The 26,901-nt window shown below is 42.6% G+C and overlaps 1 protein-coding gene across 1 annotated transcript in view; it reads right to left on the minus strand.

The window, feature by feature from the left end:
• Positions 1–26,901, minus strand: part of LOC139700015 (ubiquitin carboxyl-terminal hydrolase 48-like) — a 457,328-nt gene that overhangs the window by 312,008 nt on the left and 118,419 nt on the right. Inside the window, exon 14 of the mRNA XM_071598444.1 lies at positions 21,460–21,860. Within this exon, the coding sequence (XP_071454545.1) occupies positions 21,460–21,860 (401 nt within the window). The remainder of the gene's footprint in view (positions 1–21,459; positions 21,861–26,901) is intronic.

Consider the following 26,901-nt stretch of genomic DNA (forward strand, 5'->3'; position numbering starts at 1 on the left):
AGAAAATATAAATTGGGCAATCGACCTACACCGTAAATAAAATTTAAGCCGTCACCATTACAAAATTGAGAAAATTTGATTTTCCTGGCGCACATTACGAAAAAGCACGAAAAGAAACGCTAAATTAAGCATAAGATCATTCATGCATATATAAACTGATAATTTTCGATAAAAAATGACCTTTAAATAGATCATTTTTTTTATCGCAAAGAGCCTGCTATTTGAAAAGTTACCCTGATATACAACGGGTATCGCTGGCTTTTCATAAAAAAACAAATGCAAAGTTTTTCTTCTCCTTAATAATGTCTCTATCCCCTCTGAAGTCATTCCTCGGGTTTTTTTATCACTTCTTCCTCCAAGTGCCTTTAAAAGTCAAAGCCAGGCGGCAGACCGTTTAATTCCAAGCCGAATAAGATGCTTAAAAAGAATGAATACATGAGAAAAGAGTAAAAAAAGACGACTTTTATTAACTTAAGCACTGGAAACATGGAAGAGAAAGAAATGCGTCTTCGAGAAACATAAGGACATTTGAAAAAGGACAGGAAAAAAATTGAAGGTTGTTCGAAATGAGGAAAAAACGGTTTCTCTAGGAGCTGAGAAGTGAAAAAACGCCGCAGTTGGGTTAGCTGCTTAGTTTCGATGTTCTCAGTCGTAACATCCGACCGAAGTCGCTACACTTCAAAAAAAACAACAGCATTCTTGTTCGAAGAAAGCAGTGAAATTTAATTTTAGAAAATTTACGTCATATAACTTCCTGCCATTACAATATTTCTTATTTCGAAGCATTTCAGTCATTCCATTACGATATTTTCCGCATAATTCACCACGTTAACGTCATCAATTAAAATAGTATCATAATTCAACCATATTTCTTTTTTTCCGATGCGGTAGTCTCCATCCACATCATCGCTCCGAAAGAGGAGGATACCATCTACTAAACCATGAGAACTAATCTTTATCGAAATCATGCTATTTTTGTCTACAAGGTCGAATAAAAGAGTGCTCGGAACAATTTCTTGGGAAATAGCTTAACTTCTTGAATGTGCCACTGGCGAGTTACAACATTGAAAAATATTTAACTTTCATTTATAATTTATGTCACCACCAAAGCAACAATGAGAAAACTTGATTAAGAGCGCACATTACGAATAAGCACGGAAGTTTGCGGAAATGCTGGCTAAAAATTTAAGAACTGAAAATAAACATATTTTGATGCAGGAGCATCAAAATATTTGTTAATTTTCAACTGTTAAATAGGCTATTATTATTATTAAGTCATCTACCCGTTTAGGTAGGTTTTGGATGGACACAACTACCAAATAAATATTTTGTGACTCCGAACAAAACACAATCCAGCAACCTGCTCTACACCAGGTTCCTCTTCATCCCTGAGTACTTCCTCCCTTCATCCCGTCCAACATCCCTGCCCTTTCCTCGTTTGCCTAACATCCTCCTCTCTACTACAGTCTTCAACATCCCTCTGCCGATCGATAAGCCCTTCATCCATTTTTCCTGCCTTCTTAGGATTTCTCCCACCAAACCCCTCTCCTCGCCCACCATACCAAGTACTTCCTCATTTGTTATCTTTTCGGTCTATTTCACCTTCCTCTTTTCTGCAATATACTCATTAGTTTTCCCTAATTCACTCTACAGACGCTGCGTGGACTACCTTTCGTCTGGCTCCTAACCTTCGACCTATCTGGCATGGGTGACCCTACCAGGAGGAATTATCATTACTACTACCAGCACAGCTCTAGGGGTCACCGGAACGCACAAGCCCTCTAGTATGCAGTCCACGGGGGGGGGGGGTGTCCTGAATAAATGCAGGAGAATTAATATATGACAAAGTTCCACTCTGGCACGTTGCTCGAATTCACAATATAAGGTAGGATGAAGACGAAGCTACTCAAATCAGGTTGCCGTACCGATTAAAACATGGTGCACACACAAGTAAGACTTAATGGCGAAAATGGCATTTTTCTTGTAATGACTTATATGCTAAAGAACTCGAATGCCCTCACACATCTATGCATAACAATTCACGTACGTGCCTAGATATATCGCACGAGTTTGTCATGCACAAAGCGTCCTATTCAGGATAAAATTAAAGAAAAGAATGGCCCATTCAAAAAAAGGGTTACTTCTTGACAGATTCATTATCTGACATGTAGTGGGGGGAGATATTTCAATGGGTAGAGCACTGGACTGTTCGGGTTCGATTCCGAATGGTGCACACTCCGGATACTCTCAGCCTCACCGAGGCTGTGTGATTTTTCGGGTACCATATCATCCAGGAACACCCGAATCAGCTAACCAACCAACCAACCAACCAACTGGTCCCATACTCTGATGTGTGAATTTTGCAAGCCGTTGAGCTTATTAGGCTAGCTCTAACTTCACCTATCAAAACAACCTTGGGGTTGATTGCTTTGGTTTGGTTATTTTTTTTAGAGAGAGACCCACCCGCTTAAAACGCCCCAGGTTCGAACACTACCTCAAATGTGGATAAATTTTGGTTTTCGATTCAATAAAATTATGAATATTATGGTTGGTGACTCAATCGGCAAACATCTACATTCATGCCCGGTAGCTAATACCAATAAAAGTGTGTCAATATGGTTATGACATATGATTTTGTGAGCATATTCCATTTTTACGCAACAGCATAATCATTAATTCTGATAACGAATTAATTCACTTAATTTAAAAATGGCACATTTTTCCGTATCACCAAATTACCTTCATGCTGCCAGGTAAAAACACTTAAATCACACTAGGAGACCAGGAAGTTGGACAGAGGCTCATTTTACGCTAAAAACACTTCTATCTTCCCTCAATTTCACCAGTACGTGCCCAGAAAATCCACCCCTGGTGCACGGGAAGGATTTTCTCATCATCAAACGCAAGCGGGAATCATGACCTACTGATTAATGGACACACCGTCGCTAATCCGACGATAACCCCCAATCACCGCGCTCCGCGGCCTTTGAGTCCACGCCGAACTATCTCCCAATAAAAGACTTTTGGGAGTAAAAATTCTCTCCGCTCTCGTACATTGAGTCTCATTCCTCCACCCCCTCCCAATCGCTTCCGCCATTGTTCGCCCGCTGACATTCTCGTCCGACATCGCCTCAAATGCCCTGCCCTCATCATCTTACACGCCCTCGAATGCCGCGGAGCTAACTCCCACCTCATCCCGCCATTCTTCTCGGAAGGGCAATTGATTCCACAGTCGCCCGCTATGCGCCTCTCCTTTCTCTACAACGCCGACACGCCGCGTCATTCAGTGGCTTTTGTGTTTGGCCACATTACGCCCTACCCCCTCCATTGCTCCGACGCGGGAGGGAAGAAGCTTTAACACCCGAGGGAGGATATGCAGGATAGAGAGAGAGGGAGGGGAGGGCGAGAGGTGAAAACTTGTGTTCGGTGGGGGATGGGCAGGGGCGAATTGCTCGTGTCAAGGGTTGGGTAGCGTTCCATCCGTCGCACCGCTGACCACCCTTTCTCTCTCTCGGTGGCATCGACGCTCACCGGAGTGATACGGGCCCGTTCACTCGGCAAGCGGCGTCTTGACGAGCGCATTAATTTTCCTTGGGCCCCTTCGGATCCGAGGGGGGAGGACAATTTACCTCCCCCACCCATGCTCCTCCTCACGCGAGTGCGGCGGTGATCTGATAAAACGGAAGTGTTAATACGCGGTGTGCCATCGCGGGGGTGCTGCTGGGACTCGGTCTCTCCAAGCGCGCCTCTTTGGCGGAGGATGAAGATAATTATGTGCTCGGGAGGTACCTGAGCAAGACGAATTCAGCTGCTGCAGTTTTAGGCCCTTCAGAATATAAAGGGGAGACAATGAGAAACAACAGCAACCGGGCGGGTGTCGGCAAGTCATGCTGACTTCTTAGGAAGTCGGTTCATGTGGCGAGGTCATAAAAGCCACACGCCCTTTCCGCACTTGATAATGAATGCGTTCGCAAGAGGTTACATTTATTTTCAAACGACTCCCCCCAACCAAACAACGAAAAATGAGGGAGAAAGACTGCCCAGATTTGGGATGGCAATGATATGAAGTTACTTTCCGACAGCAGGAACGATGACTGGGTCCATCCACACGCTTTCTTCAAAATTAAATACGTATCAGGTGGTTGGTTATCCATCAGGGATAACATTCGGTGATGGACCAACATAAATGTTTTACCCCTTCCAGGTGACCTAATATTTGAAATTTTGCAAGTGCCGTAGGTGCGTCATTGCCGTGCACCCGAGAAAATATACAAAGTTTTTAAGTGACCAGAATTTTAATCGAGAGACGATTTTGCTCAAAATACAGAAAGGCTCGGGATTAATTTTAAATTAAGGCTATATACTTAATTGCACGAACTTAATATATTCGGAAAACACCTGTGAGACTACTTTATAGTCTAGCAAGTGAGACTATTAAGCATGAGTCTTGTTACAATTCATTTTTATCGTGAATTCTTGGTATTTTATAAATTTTCAAATAAGAGTGTTAGTACTATGGACACAGTCGCTGCTGCTGCTTCCATCGTATACCCTCTTGTATACGCCCACACGTCGATATTCCAGAGGTTTATTACTCCATTCCAGACTTAAGAGGGAAAACGGGAAGAGATATTGATATCCAAACAACGAATTGCAGGTTAGAAGGTAACGCAGCACTATGGAAATTATTAAAGCAATGACAGTAGATACATAAGAACCACAAACGTCATTTCACCGCGACTCCTTTTGCGGAATTTTCAAGAGCCTATCCCAATTTCCTCGAATTTTGCTCGCGTCAATTAACTCTTTTACGCGAACAGCGCTTAATACAATTTCACATATATAACATCTAAGTGAATCAATAAGAAGCAAGCCTATGCTTTTTTATTTAGCAGTAATGGTGCCGTAAAAATATTTCCAGTAGATTTCAACCACAGGATATTAAGAAAGAATGGGAGCCATCACTGAATCCATCAATGTATGAGCACCTTTAATTAGCGGAACATTAGCTCACAAAACAAAGCTCATATCAGGATTTCGACATCATGTACAAGCTCTCTGTTTCAGCAGGCCAACATCTCAGCAAATTACATACTTGCACGTACACTACTAATACATAGGCTTCTATAGCAAACCAAATATGAGATATTACTTTCAATTTGGATATTAGGAAATTTGAACGCACGTTTCCACTTCGAGGAGAAAATTGGCTAAATTAGTTCTTCCCGCACGGTATAAGCGAAGCGGAAAAATATCTAACCAATTAAGAGAGATGGCGGCGCGCTCTGGAAATGAAATTTTCCACCGCACATCGCGCTCCGTCGCCGCACCGTGGACATACGCGGTTTATTTCCCACGCAACTAACCACAGACATCAGCGGTGACCTCCGCAATTCATCACCGCTCTCTGAAAAAGGATCATCGTCTACTTTCAAGATTATCCGTTGGAAGAGAAACGAAGGCACGCGAAAATTTAAGCAAAAAACAGAAGGGGAAAAAACAGCGAGAGCGTCCTCCCGCTGCCTAACGTATCGAATGCGACAAAAATCGCCCGTGGAATAAACGTCCAGTCCACATAAGCGAAGAAGAGTGGTGATGAGAGTGGGTGGGTGATGCGGCCAGAGGGATCCACCGAGGTATTAATGCGATTACCCAGTATTCCGAAGGAACCCTGCAGCGGGGTGGAGATTTGAACGTGGGTGAACGGAACGTTCGGGTGGGAGCTTCAAAATGACGACCAAGCGGAGAGGACGTGAAAGAAGAGAACTTTTGGAAAGGTCACGGGGGAAAACCGACGGACCTGAATTTTAAATTTGGAGCATGGGTTGATTTTTGTGACTTGAGGCCCTAAAGAAAGAGAACTTCCATCTATGGTCATCACCGTTATGAAATGCTAAAAGGGCTGGGGGTTATTCGTGTTTTATTCCCAGTTTTCGGTCCGCTGAAAACAAATTACATATATTTCAATGAAAGGAGCAGTGAACATAATGAGCAACATATTTATTTATGGCCTACAGCAGCAGAAAAAAATCATTAAACTGTTCACTTCTCACGAACTGAATATCTCAATTACTGCACATTATGAAAACGTTAACGAAAATACATGTCAATGCAATATTTTAGCGCAAAAAGATTTTAATTTTTTACCAGAACACACAAAAGATTAAACAGGGTTTGGCTGGCAGGTATAAAAGGTGATTTCATTTCTGACAACACAATTTCAAGATTCTTCCTCACGAAATTTCCAGGTGCCAGTCTGATAAGAGTGCATTTTCTCATGAAGAAATTCATCCCCAAGTTAGCTAACTCCAGGGGATGAATTTAACATCCCCAATGCAGTTAAGGCGTATCTACTATTAATTAGTATTAAAATTGAAATATTAATTGCAATTATTAATTTGCTTGAAAATTGCATAGAGGACAAATGAATGAATGCGTTACAAACCGCATTTACTACGCGGCCATGGACATATCCATACCGGAAGACTAAATCTCGGAGAAAAACTTCAACAATTTCGCACCGCGCAAAAACACAACTACAGATTCCTACCAACAACGGGTAACATTTCGCGGTCTCGGAAGACGAGTGAGTACAACAGCCACCGCTCTGATCCGAGACGTGACGAGAAGAGCTGAAGGTGAGAGGGAGAAAACGGTGGGATGGGCAATGGCGAGAGGGATAGGGTGGGAAATGGGAGGGCGGGCACTGACAAACGAACGGTGACCACGGAGAAGAAAATTGTAGTGGACTGAGAGGGCGGAAAGGGAGGAGGGAGAGGTGGGCAGTGGGAAGGACGAAGGATCGGGTGGGGGCGAGAGAAGCCCCCGGGTCACACACGCGGGCACCGAGAGAGGGACGAAAGGACGAGAGGGGACTGAAGGGAGGAGAGGAAGGGAAAGACGGTCGCAAAAGCCGCGGGGCCAACATCAGACTCCGCCGAGAGTCGTCATAAGAGAGTTATTTACGATCTCACACGCACGGAGGCATGGATGGGGGGGGGAAGGAGGGAGATAGGAATGTGTGTAGTGTGAGTGAGGGTGTGGGGATGGAACAACACTTGAACGCCCAAAGGCTTTCGCGCCCTCCCCATCCTCTTCTTCCCAGCCCCCCTCTCCGCCTTTTTATATTTATCTCCCCCACCCCACCCACTGCCCGGTCCCTATTTATCTCTCCACCCTCACCCCTCCCCCTTTTTACAGTATCCCCCCCGGAATAACCTTCGAGGGTAGCACGACATAACGGGGAAGGTTTACACTCGACGAGCAAAGACTTCAACACCTTTAAGGTCGAAGGGCAAATTTTATCCCGTCGGAATTAAGACCCTTTCCTACGGCACTGGTCCTTGGGGGAGGATGAGGGGGAAATGGTATTGAGGGAAGCATGGAAAAATATCTTTGTCTACAAAGCGTGCCTGGGTGAGCGAGGATGCCCTATCGCGAGCAAGTCGTGAGGAAGAGTTGATTTCAGTGACCAATTCCCGCTGCGACAAGCCTATAAGGGAGATGCTTGATTGAAAATAAAATAATGAAGATGTTTCTCACTATGCCCCATGTAGTCAAATTCACGAGGATTAACGGTGGCATCGGATATATGAAACTGAGAAAACACCCCAAACAATTCCATCGGAACCCCTCATAAATTCCATTTATTAGTTAATTATTTTTTAGGCATATTGTTTGAGGAATTATACAGAATCCTGTAGGGAGATCCTAAGTGAGGACGAGGCGTCCGCCGGATGAGGGCCATAATGGGTGATACGCAAAAAAATGGTGGCAAACATTTTTATCGGCATGTACGCGTGAATACCATTGCTCATTATAACCAAGTAAACATTTATGCAAATAAGACCGACGACAAAGCTGCCAAAAAGGTGTAGGTGTTCTGACAATATGTAACCGAAATGTATCCGAAAGCTATGTAATTAAATATGTCCACAAATATTTAATTAAAAATGTCGATACATTTTTGATTACATAGCTCTGGAATATGTACGAGCTCGTACATATTTATAATTCATCGATAATATCTAAGGTCGTATCCACCACTGATGAAAGAGTAAATAAAAGGAAAGTCTGAACGACAACAACCATAAGTAACATTTTTCTCAACCCGCATATGGTTTACGTTTTGATGTAATTAATTAGTTCTGTGATGAAGACAATATTGAGACAGCATTATTTTCAATAATTGTTTCATTAATATGAAATGATAAGTAATTCCTCAAAATATATTGTCGTGTGTGGACATCGGTTTCTCTTCGTACGCTTACTTAATTTTTGGGAATAAGGTACTTCATAGCCATTTCAAACACCTCATCCGAAATACGAGTAGTGATGCTTTCCCAATAGCTTTGATATAATTAAATCCTTAACCATGCACAACATGCGACGAAATTTTAACTTAACAAATTTCTTTAAAACTCTGTGCATCGAAAAAATGAGAACTGATAATGGGAATGTGCAACAAGGTTCGAATCTAAAAGGTGGCGGCTTGAGCAAGGGGGATTATTGGGTGAAATACCAGAATGCATTCGTGATAGAGGCAGGATACATAAAATCTTCGGCCGCTGGGCTCCTGTGGGCCGGTGAGCCGTTTGGAGGGCTGAGATTCGTGGAAGGGACGATGGGTGGTGGAAGGTGTGCTGGTAGGGAGGGAGTGGCGCAGAGTTAGGTGCGTGTGATGGACGTGGAAGGAGGAGGGAGGAGGAGGAGTAGGTGGGACGGAGTGGACGCCCTGCCGAGCGCGACGAATTCACGCTAATCGTTCTCCCGTGTCTCCGAGGGCGGCGTGATTAAGCGGTGGCCATCCATAAGAAGGCCTCAAGGGGACGTGGTGGGAGGAGGGCGGGGGAGAACGGGGGAGGGGCTGAGAAAGAAGCGGGAAACAAGGCCGGAGATGGATATGAGGAAAGGAGGGGGCACTCGAAAAAGGGGGTGCGAGGAGAATGTAGGAGCGCCGGGGGGTCGCGGGAGGGTCGCTCCTTTGTCCTTCCCCTGCACCACTCGACTCCACCCTTTGGCCACATTTGCATCGCACCCCCCCTCCACCCAGCAAAACACAACCTCCACCCCTGAAATGTAATTCCTTCGTGGAAAAAATATCTACCCTTCCATCGGAGGTTTGGGTGAGTCGTGATGGGTGGATGGCATTGGGGTGCAAGGCAAACATTACAGTAGGAGCGGAAGGAGAGGGGGCAGGCGCAACCACCCCTGGCCCGTCGAAAGGCCCTGGATCCCCGAGAGAAGAAATCGTGAGAGAAAGATACTGGAGGAACGGGAAGAAGGAAAATATCCCAGAAGAATGCGGTAGATAATCACCGCTTCAGAAAACACTTTAATCTGGCAAATGATTTACAAAAGTTTTACGAAGTTGTAGAGAGTTTTAAATCGGCAAATGATGTACAAAAATAAATTCTAAGGCGCATGTTATCAAAACGCCCAGTATGCTTTCATAGGGCAAGAGTTTATATAATATTTAGTAGGCAGGCGTATACTGCTAAGGTACATTTATCGTTACAACATGAATTCAGTCAAAACCAAACTTGCCATTAACTGGGAAAACAGGCACAAAGATAATTGCCGACACAGATATGATTGGTAAAAGGTTGACTTTATGCACGAAAGTGACCATTGCTAAACGACAATAGCAAATTATTCCAAAAATATTAATTCAAACACTCATCACAACGTTTGAACAACAATTTGCCAGGAATATCACAAAATCACTCGAGTCATTTAAGACCACACAAACGGAAAAAGGGAAGAATACTTGAGAAAGGTCTAACTAAGACCGTAACATAATTAGGACTTTTGCATAAACCGGAGACAAATGTTTCGTTATCCGAGGAATAGTCAATTTGAAATAATGGCTGTTTGCACAGCAGGAAAAACTCATGAAATGGCGCCAAGGAGATTGCATGCACAGCAAACAAGGAAATTGGAGCGTTCCGTAAATCAGGAATTCCACGATTATCATCCCGATTCGGGCGGGTGGATTCTTTTCACTGCGACTGTATTCCACGTGCTATGAATAAACATAAATGAAACCGCGACAGTAAACATAATACATATCATGGACATGAAATACGGATTCATATTTTAGACGAGTTAAGGGGAGGGAAGGGGGTGTAAGGGAGAGAGGACGGACGGTGGGAATGTGGTTATCTGCGAGGAGAGCGGGGGTGGGCGGGGTAAGGCCGGGGTCGGAACACACATGCCCCCGAGGAAGGAAGAGAGCGCAGGGAGCGTGGAGTGAAGAGGGGAAGAGGAGGGCGTAATCGGGAGGACGGGGAGGCTGTGAAATGAGCGCGGGAGGAGTGGAAAAAGGTGGGCGAGGAGGGAGAGGGGAGGGAGGGCTGAGGTGTTTGGAGGGCAGTGCTTCATCATGTTAATGCGCTCATCCCCTCCAGGCAGACACACATCATTTGCAGGCGTAGGTTTGATTCACGACCTCCTCTCTCTCTCTCTCTCTCACTCTCCTAGGGGTCCCGCCTCCTTACCGCCCACCCCTCCCCACCCACCTCCAGCCCTTTCCGCACTCCTGCCTCAAACCCGCCCTCCCGCCACACCGCACCCTCTCCCGCGCTTGGGCTCACCAGAGAGGCGGCATGTACGGTAGCCGGGGCAAGGAGGTGGGGCCGGCGACGGCGTCTATCTTTCTCCCTCTCTCTTCACTCAGGCATGGAGATGCGACCCTTTGCGGTGCAGTGCGACTCCGAAAACAATGGGGGGAGGGATGGGAGGCGCGGGAGAAGAATGGGACGGGAGGATTTCGGGAGGAAAAGCTAAAGGTTACCCTTCGGTGTCAATAGATTCGGGAATTATTATTCCCATGGAGTGAGCGGAGGTTTTCGGTGGGAGGGACATCTAGTCCGCGATCACCAACCTTTATGTAAGTATCCGACGAATACGTATGTGGCGTTCCGTAGCCACCAAGATTTTTTTCCTCCTCCTCCTCGATACGGCGCATTGTCGCTGCCCCCGTGCGGGAGATGGGAGCCATTTTTTCACTCGCGTCCCTTGTAAACCGACGCGATGGATGGATCCGAATCGACGAAATCCGAACGACACACATTTGAGAGTGACTGTCGCGTTCCAAACTTTTGTCTCCGTCGGCACTTCGCGCGACCGTCTTACGGATGATTCCGCACTTCTTGATACACCGCGTGTGAGCGTCTACAGATGACTTGATGCGAAATCAAGAAGGCAAACGGGGGAAAGCCCATTTTTTTACGAGTAACAGTGGTAAGAGTCTCCGAAGGCAGCTACCACACTACACGGTTCAAACAGATTTTGAAGCGATCAACGCCAGTTGTTCGGGAGGTCAATAAACAGGCGAACACTCTTGGAGTTTTGGAAAAAAACGAGGGGATATAATGAAAAACATTGTTCAACGGTACAATGAAGCAAGTTGCGTTCTCTATCAACTTATTTGGTTACGACCTAGAATTCAAAATATATGATTATCGAATAAAATATATTCAATACATGAGTTTTACCTACCTGCAAGTACAATGTAAGCAATAATTGATATCGCAAGCATGTTTTTTATTAATCTACAATTTAAGCATACAGGGGGATAAAACGATATATTATGGTAAGTATTTGAATGACTACCACAGCAACTCAATACATTACTCTTAAAGGAAACTGATGAACCTCCATTCAAACAAGAAAATATAAATTATCAGGGATGACTTAGACATACAAAGCATGTATTATTGTCAATTCTGCGATTCCAACAGTTCAGCTATCCCCATTTTATGGGCAAATGACCACAGTATCATAGGTTAACCTCAGATAAAGGATGTCTGAATGACAAAGAGACTAACGAGTATTTTCTACGACCGTGTCCTTTTGACTCTCTCCAGGCCCTTTCCGATACTATCAAAACAAACGCTCCTTCATCGATCCGACACTTCATCAAAATTTGAACAAAAAATGAAAATATATGATGAAACGATGCTATTTATTCTACTAGTACAAAATACTTAGTTTTGGAGATAGTAAGCACTCGAGGAACATCGAATTTTGAGGTATCCGCTTGAGCTCCACAAAGAAGATTATCTCTCCGAAAACATTTCCAAGGGAGACCTAAACTATCATTCCAAGAAGATTGCACAATATAACTACGTACACACACGTCCTCAGTAATTAAAGTGATCATATAATTTGTTAATCCGTACGTGGAATAATAAACACGCTCATCAACCCATCGTCGCCGTTTAAACAAAAAAAAGACAAAACACAAAAGACTGCTCGTAAGACGACCCCACGTAATACCGCGCTATTACAACGAAACCGAGAGGTCATACGCCGTGAATCTCCATACAATGGCCCTCGTTCGTAAAGACAATATTTGAACGGCAGAGCAGCGGGAGTTGACGCAGGTAAGCAAATCGTTTGGCGCCTGGTGTGTGTGCGTCTTCTGCCGAGAGGTCAACGAATGCGACCCGTGAAAATGCTTTCCGAAGCAGTCGCTCGGAAACAGACGAGACGACTGCTTGTCTCTCTCGTCTCCTAGTACCTCCCCCCCTCCTCATTCCCTTCCCAAACCACACTCCCCCTTCATCTCTACCACGTCCTGTGCCATGTGGCCTGCATCGTCCTGCCACTTTGAAGGAGTCCCTCGTGGCAGAAATCATTTTGTCAGTCATTCGTGGGACCGAGTCAGTGACGGAATACGTGGTGAGAGCAAATGATGTCTCGAGCGCCATCCACCTCATACCGTGACGTCGAAAGGCTGTAATATTGAAGTTCCTTCACTTTTCTATTATCAGCAAATTTTCCACTTCCAAAAGCTCCATGAAAATTATATAATACGACGTTAGGATAGAGATTTGACCAAATCTGGAACGCACAATTTCACCAATCCAACTTGCCGATAAGTGGTCTGAGAAGAAAACATCGAAACGAATAACAATTAAAGTACTGCGCGTCAAAATGGCATTTCCCTTATATAGGCAGAGCTGCAACCACTTAAATGAGCCGGACATACAAAAACCAATACATGTGAACTATGACAATCACCTCAGGGCGCCTATCTCGACGCATCCATCAGATTTTTTTGATAGGAACCTAAGAGCGCGGCTACCACCTCCATAGCGTTGAAAATGAAAATCCTACGTTGCACTATACACTATGTCACAAAGCGTTCATCTTCACATGAATACTTCAAATAGTTCAAAGTTCAAATGATGAAAGTAACTGAATTCGCTACATCGGTTGCCCATTGTAGTCGATTTCTCATCATGCTAAAATATATCATTCACAGAAGCACAGCTTGGAGGAGTGGAAAAGGGTGAGCATTGCCACTGCCTTCACACCCAATATCAATGGACAAACATCCGCACACATTGGACTCTTTTACCAATAAATGCGTCGCAAAGCTACTTACTTCATTGGCCACCGTATACTTACATTTATTTAATCCTATAACAGCTAACCAATGCATAAATGTTTGCCTAGTAATTATTGAAAAATTTACATTCGGTTCAATGGTTCAAATGAATGGTGTTGATGGTACGCTTTCAGGCATATTTATGTTATGTCTGCCCAATTAAGATGCTATTTAAGATCCAAACACACAAAAACAGCAAAAGCAGCTGAATTTATCCGTATATTCATGGAAGTAAAACGGTCAAGGAGAATTAAGTGTCAGGTCCTTAGTAATTACATCTAAGGAACGTGGCAGAAGAGACCAACTCGTTTAGAACAAGCAAGAAATTAGTAAATGGAGAAAACGGATTGCGAAGAACTCTCACTGCGAAATTATAATAGCAAATGTCCGAAGGAATATCCGTTAATTACGCTGACTAGAATATTTTTCCCCTGTATTTACATGCATATTGAGTAGTCCTCAACAAAGAGGCAAATGGGAGTTTGATCATCTTTTGATAAAGTAAATTGAATTCATAGAAAATAATATTTTTGATGAGCTGATAATCGATCAATGCAACAAGTAACCTTAGCGTCTACTGCAAAATTAACATGGAACCTACCCATGCGTGTCAAATAAAAACAGAGTTTCGTGGATGGATTTCGCAAGTTATGGACTTCGGTTCGAGAAAATCAACGTGTTGAGCAGAAATTTGGCACAAACGGATGCAACTCCATACTTATCTATCGAAGAAGTTCTGTAATAGAAGCATTGGGAGATATTTTAACTGTCCACTAGCTGAATAAATAGTACAATATCTACCAAGAGGGTACAGCTGTCTCGGTCACCGAAGCAAATGATGAAACGAGACCGTGCCGATATGTTGAAAATATCACATCAATAGAAATGAACAATGAGCAAAAAAGGCACTCCTACGACGACAGATCAGATTCAAATTCTGGCCCTGCATGATTTCCTGGTACTTCAGGCCTAGATTGGGTGACTTTTGGTGATCACTATGAACAGCTGTGATCCCTCCGTACGTTGGAACGTTGAACTCAAGACTACAGAAATCTTTCGCTAAGAGGAGGAAAAGTTCCACTAAGGGTAACACTTCAGCCTCCCTTCATCGGTCAAAATCCTGCCCACCTCATACTTGCCTAATTATACCGAATGACGCAAAAATCACTGCGTTTGTCGGTGTGTCCCCTAATAGAAACTCAATATATTGGTAAAAAAATGACTAGTGTGACGTGAAGTGATTCGAAAACTCATTGCCCAAAATTGGGTACCGCTCGTGGATTTGGGATAAAATGATGAATAAAAGTAGGTCATAATAGAATTTTGAATAATCCTACCAAAGAATCAAAATTCTTGTCTTGAACTGATATTTTTCAGTATTATTTTCAAATGATACCTCCATCTCAGAGTTACCTTCAGAAGGATAGTAATAATGGTTTTAAAACAAAGGGTAAGTACATTATGATAAAACGGAATAAAAATACTACAAGAGGATAAGGGGTGGTTACTCTTTCGATTCAAATGCAAGGCAGAAACAAAATTACTACATTGCAACCATATTCATGAATAAATAAAATGATTCGAAAATTCAAAGTCATTCGCGGCAAATCTAACTAATCGCCAACACAAATGCAGAGTATAGTGTCGAGAGTGACTATTAGCTTATTAGAAAATTTAATCAAGATAATATTACACAATAGCTGATTAATTATTTTTACCAATAGGTCCTCAAGGTTTTCGTGAAATTACGTTGAAAAGGTTTGTGAAAAAATCACAAACACGCTTTAGAGTTTTTAATACAAGTCATTTAAAACAAAAATTTCCACAACTCGCTAAATGCTGTCTCGGGTAAATTGCAGAATTTTGTTGAAAAACATAGCATTGTACTCCAACGACTCTTTCAAGTCCTTAAAAGTCGCATAACTGATACAACGCTCTCATTGAGACGAAAGATCCTCTGTCATCCCTGCAACATGTGCGGGACAAATGTTTGTCCAGATGAAATGACAAATTCGAAGCTCTCGAAACTCGCTCCCCCAAAAAGATGAACAACGCTTTGGAAGCGAGCGAATATGAAGCGAAAGAGGTTATTAAAGTCGCGTCCGCGTGGGGGGATGAAAAGAATTCCGATGGGATGGGATACTAGCCACGGGGGTCGCGAGGGAATGACAAGAGCTCACAAGGACGCAAAACGAGGTGTGGTGGTAGAAGGGAGAGAGAACGAGAAAATGGATAACCGAAATAATCGTACATTTGGTATACTGTAGGGATGTGCTCGTCGGGTATAGAGATAACATTTGCAAAAGAAAAGGGTAGAATAATGGGAATATGAACTGTGAACGAGATAGGAACTGAAGATGCTAATAAGTGGCAAATGCCCTCAGTATATGTGGCCATTGAAATAACTCAACATATTTACAGTTTGACTCCACGAAAAATATATTTAAATCTGAAAGATACCGCCTTCGCAATCGGAATTAACTTTTTGTCTGTATAAACAATAGTTATTTACGGAAAGCTCAACTCAATTAGATTTCCTTAGATTTTCAAAGGATTCCGATGAAGATTCAGCAGCGAATAAAATATCATTAGCGAAGCATAACTATTATTGTATTAACACTTACTCCATTTTCTCATTTAAACTGTTATTTCATAAAAGCAGTATGAAAAAAATGGTGCATTGGATATTCTCCGTTGGGTAAGAGCTATTAAAATATTTCGATGCGAACACATGAAAGTTAATGAGCTATGTCGAAAAATATTTACACTAGCCTTTTTACCCAAATGGATAAACAAAAATAAAATGAGCAATTGCAATTTTCACAAACAATAGAATCATCGTAATTCCTTTTTCTGAGCGGAAAAAAACTTTTGCCAGCACTGTAAGCTAGGCGAAATTAAGCTCCAAAATATTTATATTTTCTATTAAAATATTAAATTAATCCCATGATTTTCCTGAGGAAAATTTACATTAATGTAACCATCACAGAGCTATGGGAGCAAAGGTGAGTTCGGACAAACCACCCACATTAGTGGTCTCGGGAAGAAATGTGAGGTCAGCCCACAGCTGCGAGTGCACATCCCGGGATCACATTTATCCCGAGCCCACACTGCTACAGCGTTAAAGGAAACAAATCGCCCCGGTAACAAATTAGATTAAAATTGAGTAATTTATCAAGAGTTTCGTCCGAAAGCAGTAGGAACCTGGGAGACGGTGACTATCGACAACGGACTTTTTAAGATCCCGGGACTGGATTTTAAGGCGTGTAATATAATGGACGCGCGGGGAAGGAAGCACCCGCTCTTAAGGGAGAGCCTCAAGAAAGCGCGCTCCCCACTCGCGGCCCGCTCACAATGGAGCCAAGAGATAAGGTGCGAGGGTGGGGGGAGGGAGGAAGGAGGGGTTGGAGTGTGGGACCGGATGGCGGGAAGGTGCGAGTTTCAAAGGGAGGCCGACGCTCGAACGAGGGCGACGAATGACGGGAGGTGTTGGTGCAAACGTGCCATGACCGTAGGGGCGGCGGGGACCAACTCCACCACCGCCGGGGAGGATGGACGGGGAGGTGCCGCACCGGGCACACCAAACACACCTGCCAAATTGGGTTACCGAGCGACCCGATCATTCATAACGATTTCGCTTTGCGTCTCTAGCCCCGCCGCGGAACCAAGAGCTCGCCCAGCGGTGTGGGAAGAGAGGGCCTGAAGGGAATTTCATGGCTCCCAAGTGCAGCAGCGGTCCTCGCCGACGTCCGCTACGGCAGGTCTCCAGTGAAATTAATCACGCTACGAGGGGCGGCGGGATTATAAACAGGGGCTCGGAATACATCAGCTTCCCTGAGGGAAAAGTTCACTTATCCAAGTTAAACAAAGCGTAAAGAATAGTTTCAAGCCAGGTGCGTTGGAATGGAATGTTAGATATAACTATCTTTGCAGAGTCAATGATTAAGGACTTGTTGGCGTGCCTTACTATGATTAATAAAAATATTAATCTAGGGAATGGGTCTAGCTTTTCGGTCATCATGTAACGTTATTCGCATATTACCTGAAGGAATTAATTACCTCACGGTCAGTATTTTACTACCTTATTATACAGGGCAACGGAAAAGTAATTCATTCAATCAGACGGCCGTGTTTTGGTATTCAACACAAGCCGTCAATGTGCTTATGGCTTTTGAACTTACCTATGGACTCTCATAGGTTTAGTATAAGGTATTCGATGGCTAAAACTGTAGCTCCCAAGGGAAAAAGTCAGGTTTCCATGGAGAAATAATTAAAACATACAATTACGATGAAAGGAACGATGTTAGCAATCTGGCTGATGAAAACAGCATTGAATCAACAAAATTGAATCAGCGAAAAAAAAGTCAAACTTGAATGCAAGCTTCCTCCAAAAAACGCACTCCTAAAATACTGCAAACTGATACACACAAATTAATATTTTCGTATATAAAAACGATTCATATTTCTTGTCTTTAGTAACTAATAATTTTGTGACATTTGAAGGAGTCTCATAAATAACTTTTTAACTTACGAATTAGACCAAATGTAGAGTCTACAGCATCGAAACAGGAGCAGGAGTAAATATGGAAGATTTCAATGCTAGAATTCCATACATATTGACGTCGTCACCCCAAAATTAACAATACAAGTGGGGGCATCTTCATTAAGATAATTGTTTGGAGAATAAATTTAATCGAAACGGGACCTATCTTTACAATTACTCCCAGGTCGGAGAGAAGGGGAGGGAAGAGACTGAGATATCCTCGAGTAGAGATGAGTGGGGTGGGGCTGTGGTTCGACATTAGGGACCGAGGGAGAGTGGGGTGGGGAGCAGAGGAGGGAGATGGATCCCTTTCGATGGGGGAGCGGACGGCTGTGGTGGAGGGGATAAATGAAGAGAAGGAGAAGACTACTTCTTTAATGAACGCCATTAGGGAAATGGGTGACATTAGCGCGGACTCGAGGTTTGAGGAGAGTGGGCGGAGGATACGGAACACGACGTAGAGAGGAGAGCGCTAATCTCGTCCGGAGGAATGGGAGAGAGGAGTCGGGATGTGAACGTCTCCGGGGAGACGGGTACTGTCCAAGAATCCTATTCTGTTTGGACAGCCAAGAGAGAACACAGAGCGTCTCCTCTAAAGAAGGGGAATTCCGTCGGCCTGTGAGAGTAACGATGGGGTGCGAACTGGGATTCGATGATCCGTTCACCAACCCCTGCTCACATGGATTTCAAAGTTCGTGGAGCCACGGAAGAGAAAATTACAGGATTCGGATTTTCGGGCAATCAGATGCCTATTTGTTCCCGGTATTTTCCGTGAAACCAATCAAAAATACACAACATTCTCAATCTTTACTAAAAAACTAACTTAAGAGCTGTCAGCATTAAAACTCGATGAAGCAACACTTTGCCAAGAGTAAAATTCCCCCAAAAATCATGCAAGTTCTCAGTCAGCGCATGATACAAACCTTACCTAAATACTCAAAAGGCTCATAAGTGCTAGACAGCCACCACTGCAGGATAATTAACATTTCTAACGTAAATACTTTTTTCCATTTTTTCCATCTGACAACATACCATTTTTTCCCTATTCCTTTTAAATAGTAGGCTGCCCAGGTTCGATTTCAGGTTATGCCCCTGGGCACCCTCAGCTTTGCCCAAGCGGTGTTTTTCGGGTACCAGGACTTCTAAGAAGACCACGCGCTTTGTAGAAGAAGGAACTCCCCCACCCAGATGTTTGCATCCACACGCCAAAGAGGATTTCGCATTAGAAGAGCTCGACTCTCGCCTATCAAATCAATCCAAGCCTCGGGCGGATTACAGCGATTTGTGGCCTTCAGATTGTCAATTCACATTTTCTGGGTCGAACGAGGACAATTTATCCTAACAGGTACCTGTAGCAGTCTTCAGGAACACATTCTATCTCATTCCATTCTCTTCTAATGTTCACTATTCGGGGTAGTTGTAATAATTAAAGGAGGATAACAACAGCTAAGGTCATTTTCACCTCTAAGCATATGGTGGTAATTCGGGAGACGTACGATTTTCATGGGAATAGAAGGAGGGGTGGAGAGAGAAACTTGGCGTCACCGTTAGCCTCCTCTTCACGAAAGATGGCCATGGGTCCATGGTTTAACGTCCCATTCGAAGGACGGCGTACTTCAGTTGAAGTGCTCTTCACATGCGAGTAGTACCCCGAGTAGGGATCGGGAGATCACAGAAAAATTCTACCACAACCGAGATTTGAATCGGACCATCTGGGTGGGAGGCCAGTATCCTAGACACTCCACCAACCCATTCTCCTTCATTATTCTGACTGAAAATTTCCAGAAGTAATCAGTCCCGGGTCCCGTTACTTCTAACACGGTCACTTGGTCACTGATTGATTATTTGCTATCGTTGTCAGTACTTCCATTTACATTGCCTCTAAAATGCCTCGTGTGGTCTCTGTGACCGGTCTAGTATCTTCTACATAAACCATCATTAGCCAAGTTATCGTTTTTATTAACCATGCTTTGACGTCAATTCGTGACTAAAAATAGTGTCCTTTAAGCATCCTGATAGCTTTGTTCATTTGGCCTCGCACCTTAACTCCTATACTTCAATTACTAGCTGCCTAGTCACCAATATTTCATTTTTGAAACTGACTTTTGATTTTGACTTGTTCTATAATAGCCACTCGCATATACGTCTCAGGAACTAGGGTTGGAAAATCTCTGAATCTAGAGATCACATTTAAAAAGTCCTTAATAGATGCGTGAGATTTTACTAGTTGAGCAATGCCACGCTCTCCCTAGCTTTTCCCACAAACCTCATTCTTTGCTTAAACTTTCCTCATTTTATTGTACTCTATCTTCACTGTCATGTAATTTGAGCATATGTAGGTGTATTCTTAATTTATATATGTATATGTATGTATGTATGGGTGTATATGTGCGTACTTATGCATGTATCTATGTATGTGTATGAATGCATGTATGTATGTTTATGTGTGTATATGTATGTGTGTGTGGATATGTTTGTATATGTGTAGGTATGTGTATGAATATAGGTATGTATGTGTGTGTATGTGTATGTATGTGTATGTGTGTGTCTATATATATGTATATACTTTTTTCTTTTCGATGTGCAAATCTGTGTTAATGAATTGATGTCTGTCTATATGTATTTATGTGTACACATTAATGTAACTATAAGTTTGATGGCTAATATAATATGTATACGACGATGAGTTAAATGGAAGAAGGGACCATTTGGTCTCAATTTCGCCCAAATAAAGACCACTATCTATCTATCTATCTATCTAATAGATCAGATAATCAGCCCCCTATGACTGGAAAGTATACCAGGCAAACTCCCACTCCCCTCCTCCATCCCTTACTAACTTGACCATGAATCAATCCTCCCCCCCTTCTCCACCCCTTTCCCTCGACGAAGAGTAAATAAACCCCCACCTATGTTAAAAATTGTACCTGCTGATGACGCTATAGCGTTGAAACTAGTTGCACCTTAATGCATTTCAGTGGACAAATGCAGTCTGTTCCTTATTTCATGGACTGGGAAGTAGTTAACATAAAACCTATTTTAATCGCGGCATCAGGAAATAACGGAGTAATTAATACCCTATTTTCATAATACCCATATCATGCCAGGTAATGATACATATAATTGTTATTTGAATTAAGAGGCATCTCGACAGCCAGGATTTATTGACCAGCACGGTTCCCGCTGATGTAGTCTAGCCTCGCGGAAATTGCTTGCAGGTAAGATTTAGATACAGACAAAGAGATCTGAAAACAGAACACCTCGTTCAGTTCCCAAAGGCCTATCAACTTGACTACCATTCCGCCCATCAGTAGGAAAGGCGTGGTGTTTACGTACGAAGAATTTTTAGTGAAATTAATCGTAGATTAAGATTGAGTAGAATATCAATTAAAGCAAAGGAGCTCTTCTGGTATCTAACCGTTTGGTAACGTTCGCTCTGAGCACCAGCATTCCAGGCTTCCACCTGCAAACTGATAAACGCACGAAGAAAAAACGACGGAGAAGAATGACTACTCACGTGGGTCGATGTCCACGACGCTAGACGACTTGATGGACTGAGGTGACACTTCGGCATTTGACCCTGGATCACCGGTGGGCGCAGCGTTTGTGCCCGGTGTTCTCGGCGATGAGGCAGCTTCGGATGTCTTCGGGATATCGCCGCCGTCGCTTTCTCCGAGGGAGTCCGAAGGTGTCTCCTTGCATGCGGGCGCTAAGTCGGCGGCGGGAGCGGAGAGGACGCCCGTAGGCTCAGTTGCAGTCTCCTCGTTAACAATTTCCATGGGTTCCTCCTTCTCTTCTTCGGTCTTCAGAGGCGTTTTAGTCTTAGTTTTAACAGTTTTTACGTTCACCAAGATCTCCTTATTGACTGAATAGCAATCTTTCAGGACTGACCATTCGTGATCCCAAATGAGTGCCACCCTTGAATGGAGAAGAAAAAGATGCTATTGAAAGCCAATGATTTTAGTAGGAAACAGTGAGAGCGATGTAAGCAAAATAGATCTGCGTCCCGATGGGATGATATGAAATTATCAACTCACTCTACTGGTAAGAACCAATAATTCCAAAGGTTGCACAAAGCGTAAAAAATTCATGAAAAGACCCGATATGCAAATGTTCACGAATTATTGATTGGCATATGATCAGATAGAAATCCAACATCAATTGGCATTAGCTTCCTAAAGAATAACTAATCACCCGCACAAAAAGTACCGCAAACAAAGTAAAAATTAAAACAAGGAAATATAAATAACTAACAAGTTACAATTAATATTATTGAATGCGTACACCTCATTGTGAATTAAGAGCAACACTTCACCAGCTTTCATTTAATACATATATATTTCACATATTTACATTTCAGCTTTCATTAAATATATTATTCACACATTTATATAAAATAACAACGGCAAACTAGCCTTTCCCATTGACAGAACGTTAAATATTCATCGGCTATAAATAATACAACCAAAGATTTTTTTGAGGGAAATAAAAAAGGAATTAAATATTAACAACAATATAAAATGCAACACTTCGGGAAATAATAATTTCCTGCCTGCCACAATTTAAATAGAGTTTTTGTAAATAAACAGGCTCATATAGGCCGTGGGTCGGACCGAATGTAAATGGAAATGATAAACTGTGCAATAAAATGAAAGGTTACCTTTCCCTGCAATACATCGACCTTCACATAAGCAAAAAATACAATTCTGAAACCAACTCTGTCACACGGATAATTAATAGATGCTATTCTATTTTATTTCTCCGCATCATTTCAATCACTGAATTTTACAACCCATGAATTAAAAGTAGTTAAAAAACCGTTAGACTGGATGAAAGTTAAGAACTCAAGCTGACACAGATTGCTGATCTGTATGCATAGGTAGATATATAAATTAATTTGAGAGAAGTTCAGCCGATAAAAGTAAACTAACAAGACGCGCAGATTAAACCCAAACAATGAAATGTAGACGTGCATCGAGCAGCGTGCTATCAAATGCAATTAATTCCCTCGACTGACGCATATGGAAACGAGTGATGGCGATCGCTCATCGCAAATTCGCCGCTATTTTAAGAACGGTTAAATGAGCGGACGCCAAGCCTCGGGGGAACCGCCATGAATGGACGCAGATGTATACGTATCGTAAATGCACCGACGAGATTTCAAAAAGTAATGAGGCATAGAAATGAGTAAAACGGTTGCCTGGTGAAACACTGAGCGCAAGAATGAGTTAATCTCCTTCGTCAACCACAAATTTATGACCTCCCAAGCATGCAAGCCGACAATCGAACGAGAGAAAAACAAAACACCGCACATCGAATCGATTTTAACGAGATGGAGAACGCCGACAACCAACAAAATAGCTTTCTTCCCTTAAAGAGCACTTGCTTCATAGTGAATATCACGTGCACTACCGAAGGAGATAGCAACACGCGAAGAGGAAGTCGGAAGACGAGATTCAACGCGGTACACACACAGGATCGATCTTTCAGGAATATGTAATGTTGTCACCGAAACCTAGCACAACAAACAGTCCCGGAACACAAAAAAGTAACCCACATACATAATAGGTGCATAATGGAGACTAGTACTGAACTCAGCATCAAATATTTTTTACATAAAAAAACGGAAAATAATATTTACTTCCGCACTTTTGCCAGGCGCATGAATGGAGCCCAGATGAGGTAATTACTTTTCGTGTTGAAACGCTGATTTTTCTACCTCGCAAATAAAACTATCCATAGTGCAAATACTAATAATAATTTATACTTATTATGTAAAATTGTGTCAATAATTTATAATGCTAGTATTGAGGCCATTGCTTAGGTGCGTCTCATTGATTCCTATTCGGTGGTATAAACAGTGAAATGAATCCGGAGAGAGTTTTTACGCATAGATATTACCTATAAACTCGTCTCCGTGCACCGCATTTCCGATGCAAGGCTACGCAATTCGAATGAGGGGGGGATTACTGGCCTAAGGGGAGATTGGAAAGCGGGCTGCTGCACCATGAGGCCAAGCGGTGCGCTCGCACAGCGGTTGCACAATTGCATGCACCCTTCTACGCGCAACGATTGGCTTTTTTGCGCAGCCTCGGCGTGGGGGAAGAAACAAAAGAACTCAATAATGCGGAAGCGACACATGGGATGGAAATGCACTTTGATGAGATGCATTTGGGAGACCCCAACATCGGCAAATATGGACGGTGGTTTCCGATTTAAATCGAAGCCAGAGATGGTAGGGATGCAATGCATGAGGGCTTCAGATTTCAAATTAAAGGGTAGGCGTCACAAATATGAATAATTAATGGATATATTACCAAATTCATTTACAGAGCAGCGTCCATTCAATTTGAACCGATATAATTCAACTCAATGCATTAAAACGTTATCGCCATTCTAAGAATGATTCTCATGAATGAGGTCGATGGGGAGCCTAGGAATAGTACAAAAAGCTGCCATGAAGCTTAACTGGGAAGGTAAGGTAATATGAAAGAGTCAAAGAGAAAAGTTATAAATATATATAATAATAGAGAGACAGAAACTGTGGTCATTTTCAAACGTCAACAGTAACACTTATTCCATTTAAATATTAATTTACATGCCTGCAGTATTAATAGATAGTCATATATTCACTATCCCATGCAAAAATAGGTTGGCCAGCAATTTCATGATTTCTGATTCCAGGTTTTCAAGGTTGAAAATTCGCTTGTCAAGATTTTATGCTGTCACTTTTATTACACATTCTAAGAAATTGCCGGAGATGCCGTAACAATAATTTTCAAAGGAGTCATCTGTCACTAATGCGTAGTGCAATGCGACAATTTCAAAGTGTGAAAATCATTCGCCTAGATTTTGCAATCGATTCTCTCCTCCTGGTGAAAGCTTATTTGCTTAGCGCGATTCTTCGTCTTTATGTCCCTACTACTTCGAACATTTTGATTCAGAACACTACCGAGATAGGTAAGCACCTGCTCAAGTTTATGAACTCCTATTTTGATATTTGACATAGTCTTTATCTTTCTAAAAAACCGCTTAACTTTCATTTTGTTCACAATAATTATCAGCCCATACCTATCGCACTGACTTTCCAATACACTCAGCATGCTTGCGATCCCTTGACTGACTGGAAAACCAAAGCTTGATCATTAGGAAACCTAACTTATTTGATACCTTGTGTTGTCCACCAACTTTCAATCTTATTTCCAGTTCTTCCCATACCACTTTCACCATTTCCTCCACCTTTACGTTGAAAAACACAGGTGACAATTGACATCCCCGTTTCATCCCTATTCCTAACATTGTCGATCCGAACTCTCCATCTCCAACTCTCAACTGAGTTATAAATAAATTTAATTCCAAAAGTACTTTATAAATGAGCCTTTTTTCTTAAGACTGAGACTTTTCAACTATTCCTTTAATAAGTCGCGTATATGACAAGTAATAACGAAGAAAGGTAGATAGGATGCCGAAAATAATATTAGATACATACTTAGGGGAAATTAAAACAGAGCAAGAACAAGGAGTCAGTGGGAAGTAGATGAACTAATGAGGGATAGGGATGAGCTGAGACATAATAACGAGAGGGAACAGAAAGGATTACAAGGTTAAGGTTCGAATATTTAGGATGAAAAAAACGAATTACTGGAAAAATGAATCCCTCACACTCTATACTACGCCCTCGGCAAAGAAATTACTCACTCTTCGGTAGTAAAAAAAATAATAATGCGAAAAGATTATCCTGGAAGGAAGGGCACCCCCCTTTTACCTATATGCATCCTCGCCTTGAAAGGGTGATAAAATAAATTGACTTCACTCAGCACAAATGAAACCTGATGAAAGGGCATTTTTATGAATATCACTGCACAACACGCAATAATTATTATTGTTATTCTACGGGTTAAGGTAGGTTATGGATGGATAAAAACTGCACATCGATACATTTCTTAGCCTAATCTAACAAAACACAACCTGATAACCGACCTTCTTCAATTCTGCATACTTTCTTTCTCCCTTCATTCAGACCGATAAACCTATCCTTTTCCTACCCCTCCCTCACTTGCCTAACGTTCTCCCCATCACAGTCTTCAACATCCCATTGCCAATCAAAATTCTCTGCATCAACTTTTCCTGCCTCCTTTGGATTTCTACCAACAATCCATTTTCCTCCCCCACCATGATTAGCACTTCCTAGTTTGTTTTCCTTTCTCTCCAATGCACTCCATTCCATTCTTCTCCACGCATATTTGAAAAGCCAATATAAATAATTTAATGTATGCTAAACGACAAATGACGGAAATTAAATAATATCCCAAGCCTCATTTCATAAACACTTTATTGAAATAATTCGTCCATGAGAGGAAATGAGTGTAGCTACTGAATAAATATTACGCCTAAATAATCGTCAAAAAAATATTTTTGCACCGTGTCCAACACTTCCAGGGAGCCATCCATTAGCGAGAAGGCATTTTTTGACGAAGTCAGGACAAACTATTTGATCTCCAATAAAGTAAACGGATATGCAAAACGAGGTGCCATTGAGGACATTTTATCTGCGAAATCGCCAGCCCGTGAACAGTGACGAACATTTACCAATCATAGACAGCGTAAAAAATACGTAATTGAAATGTTTCCTGTTTCCTTTACGTGGAAGTAGCAAATACATAACCGCCGCCTTCAAACCGCGGAAACGAGGGACTATGCAGCGCTTCCGCGGGACACTCGGGCCTGTAATCAGAAGGGTTGAAGCACTGCCTGGTCCCTCGCCGGTCATTTTTCACACACCGGGATCAACACGAGTGAAAAAAAGTTCCCGAGTCGGATACGATGAATTTTAAGGTTTTGGAATTAGGCGCGATGGGCTGGTGGGTGGGTGGGTTGGGTTCTTGAGGGAGTGGAGGGAGGTAGGAGTCTCCCTGGGGGAGGGGGAGGGCAGGCGGTGCGTCTGCGTTGGGGATCGGCC

Source organism: Hetaerina americana, unplaced genomic scaffold, assembly GCF_022747635.1.
Source record: "Hetaerina americana unplaced genomic scaffold, ioHetAmer1.1.p SCAF_10, whole genome shotgun sequence".
Lineage (NCBI taxonomy): Eukaryota > Metazoa > Arthropoda > Insecta > Odonata > Calopterygidae > Hetaerina > Hetaerina americana.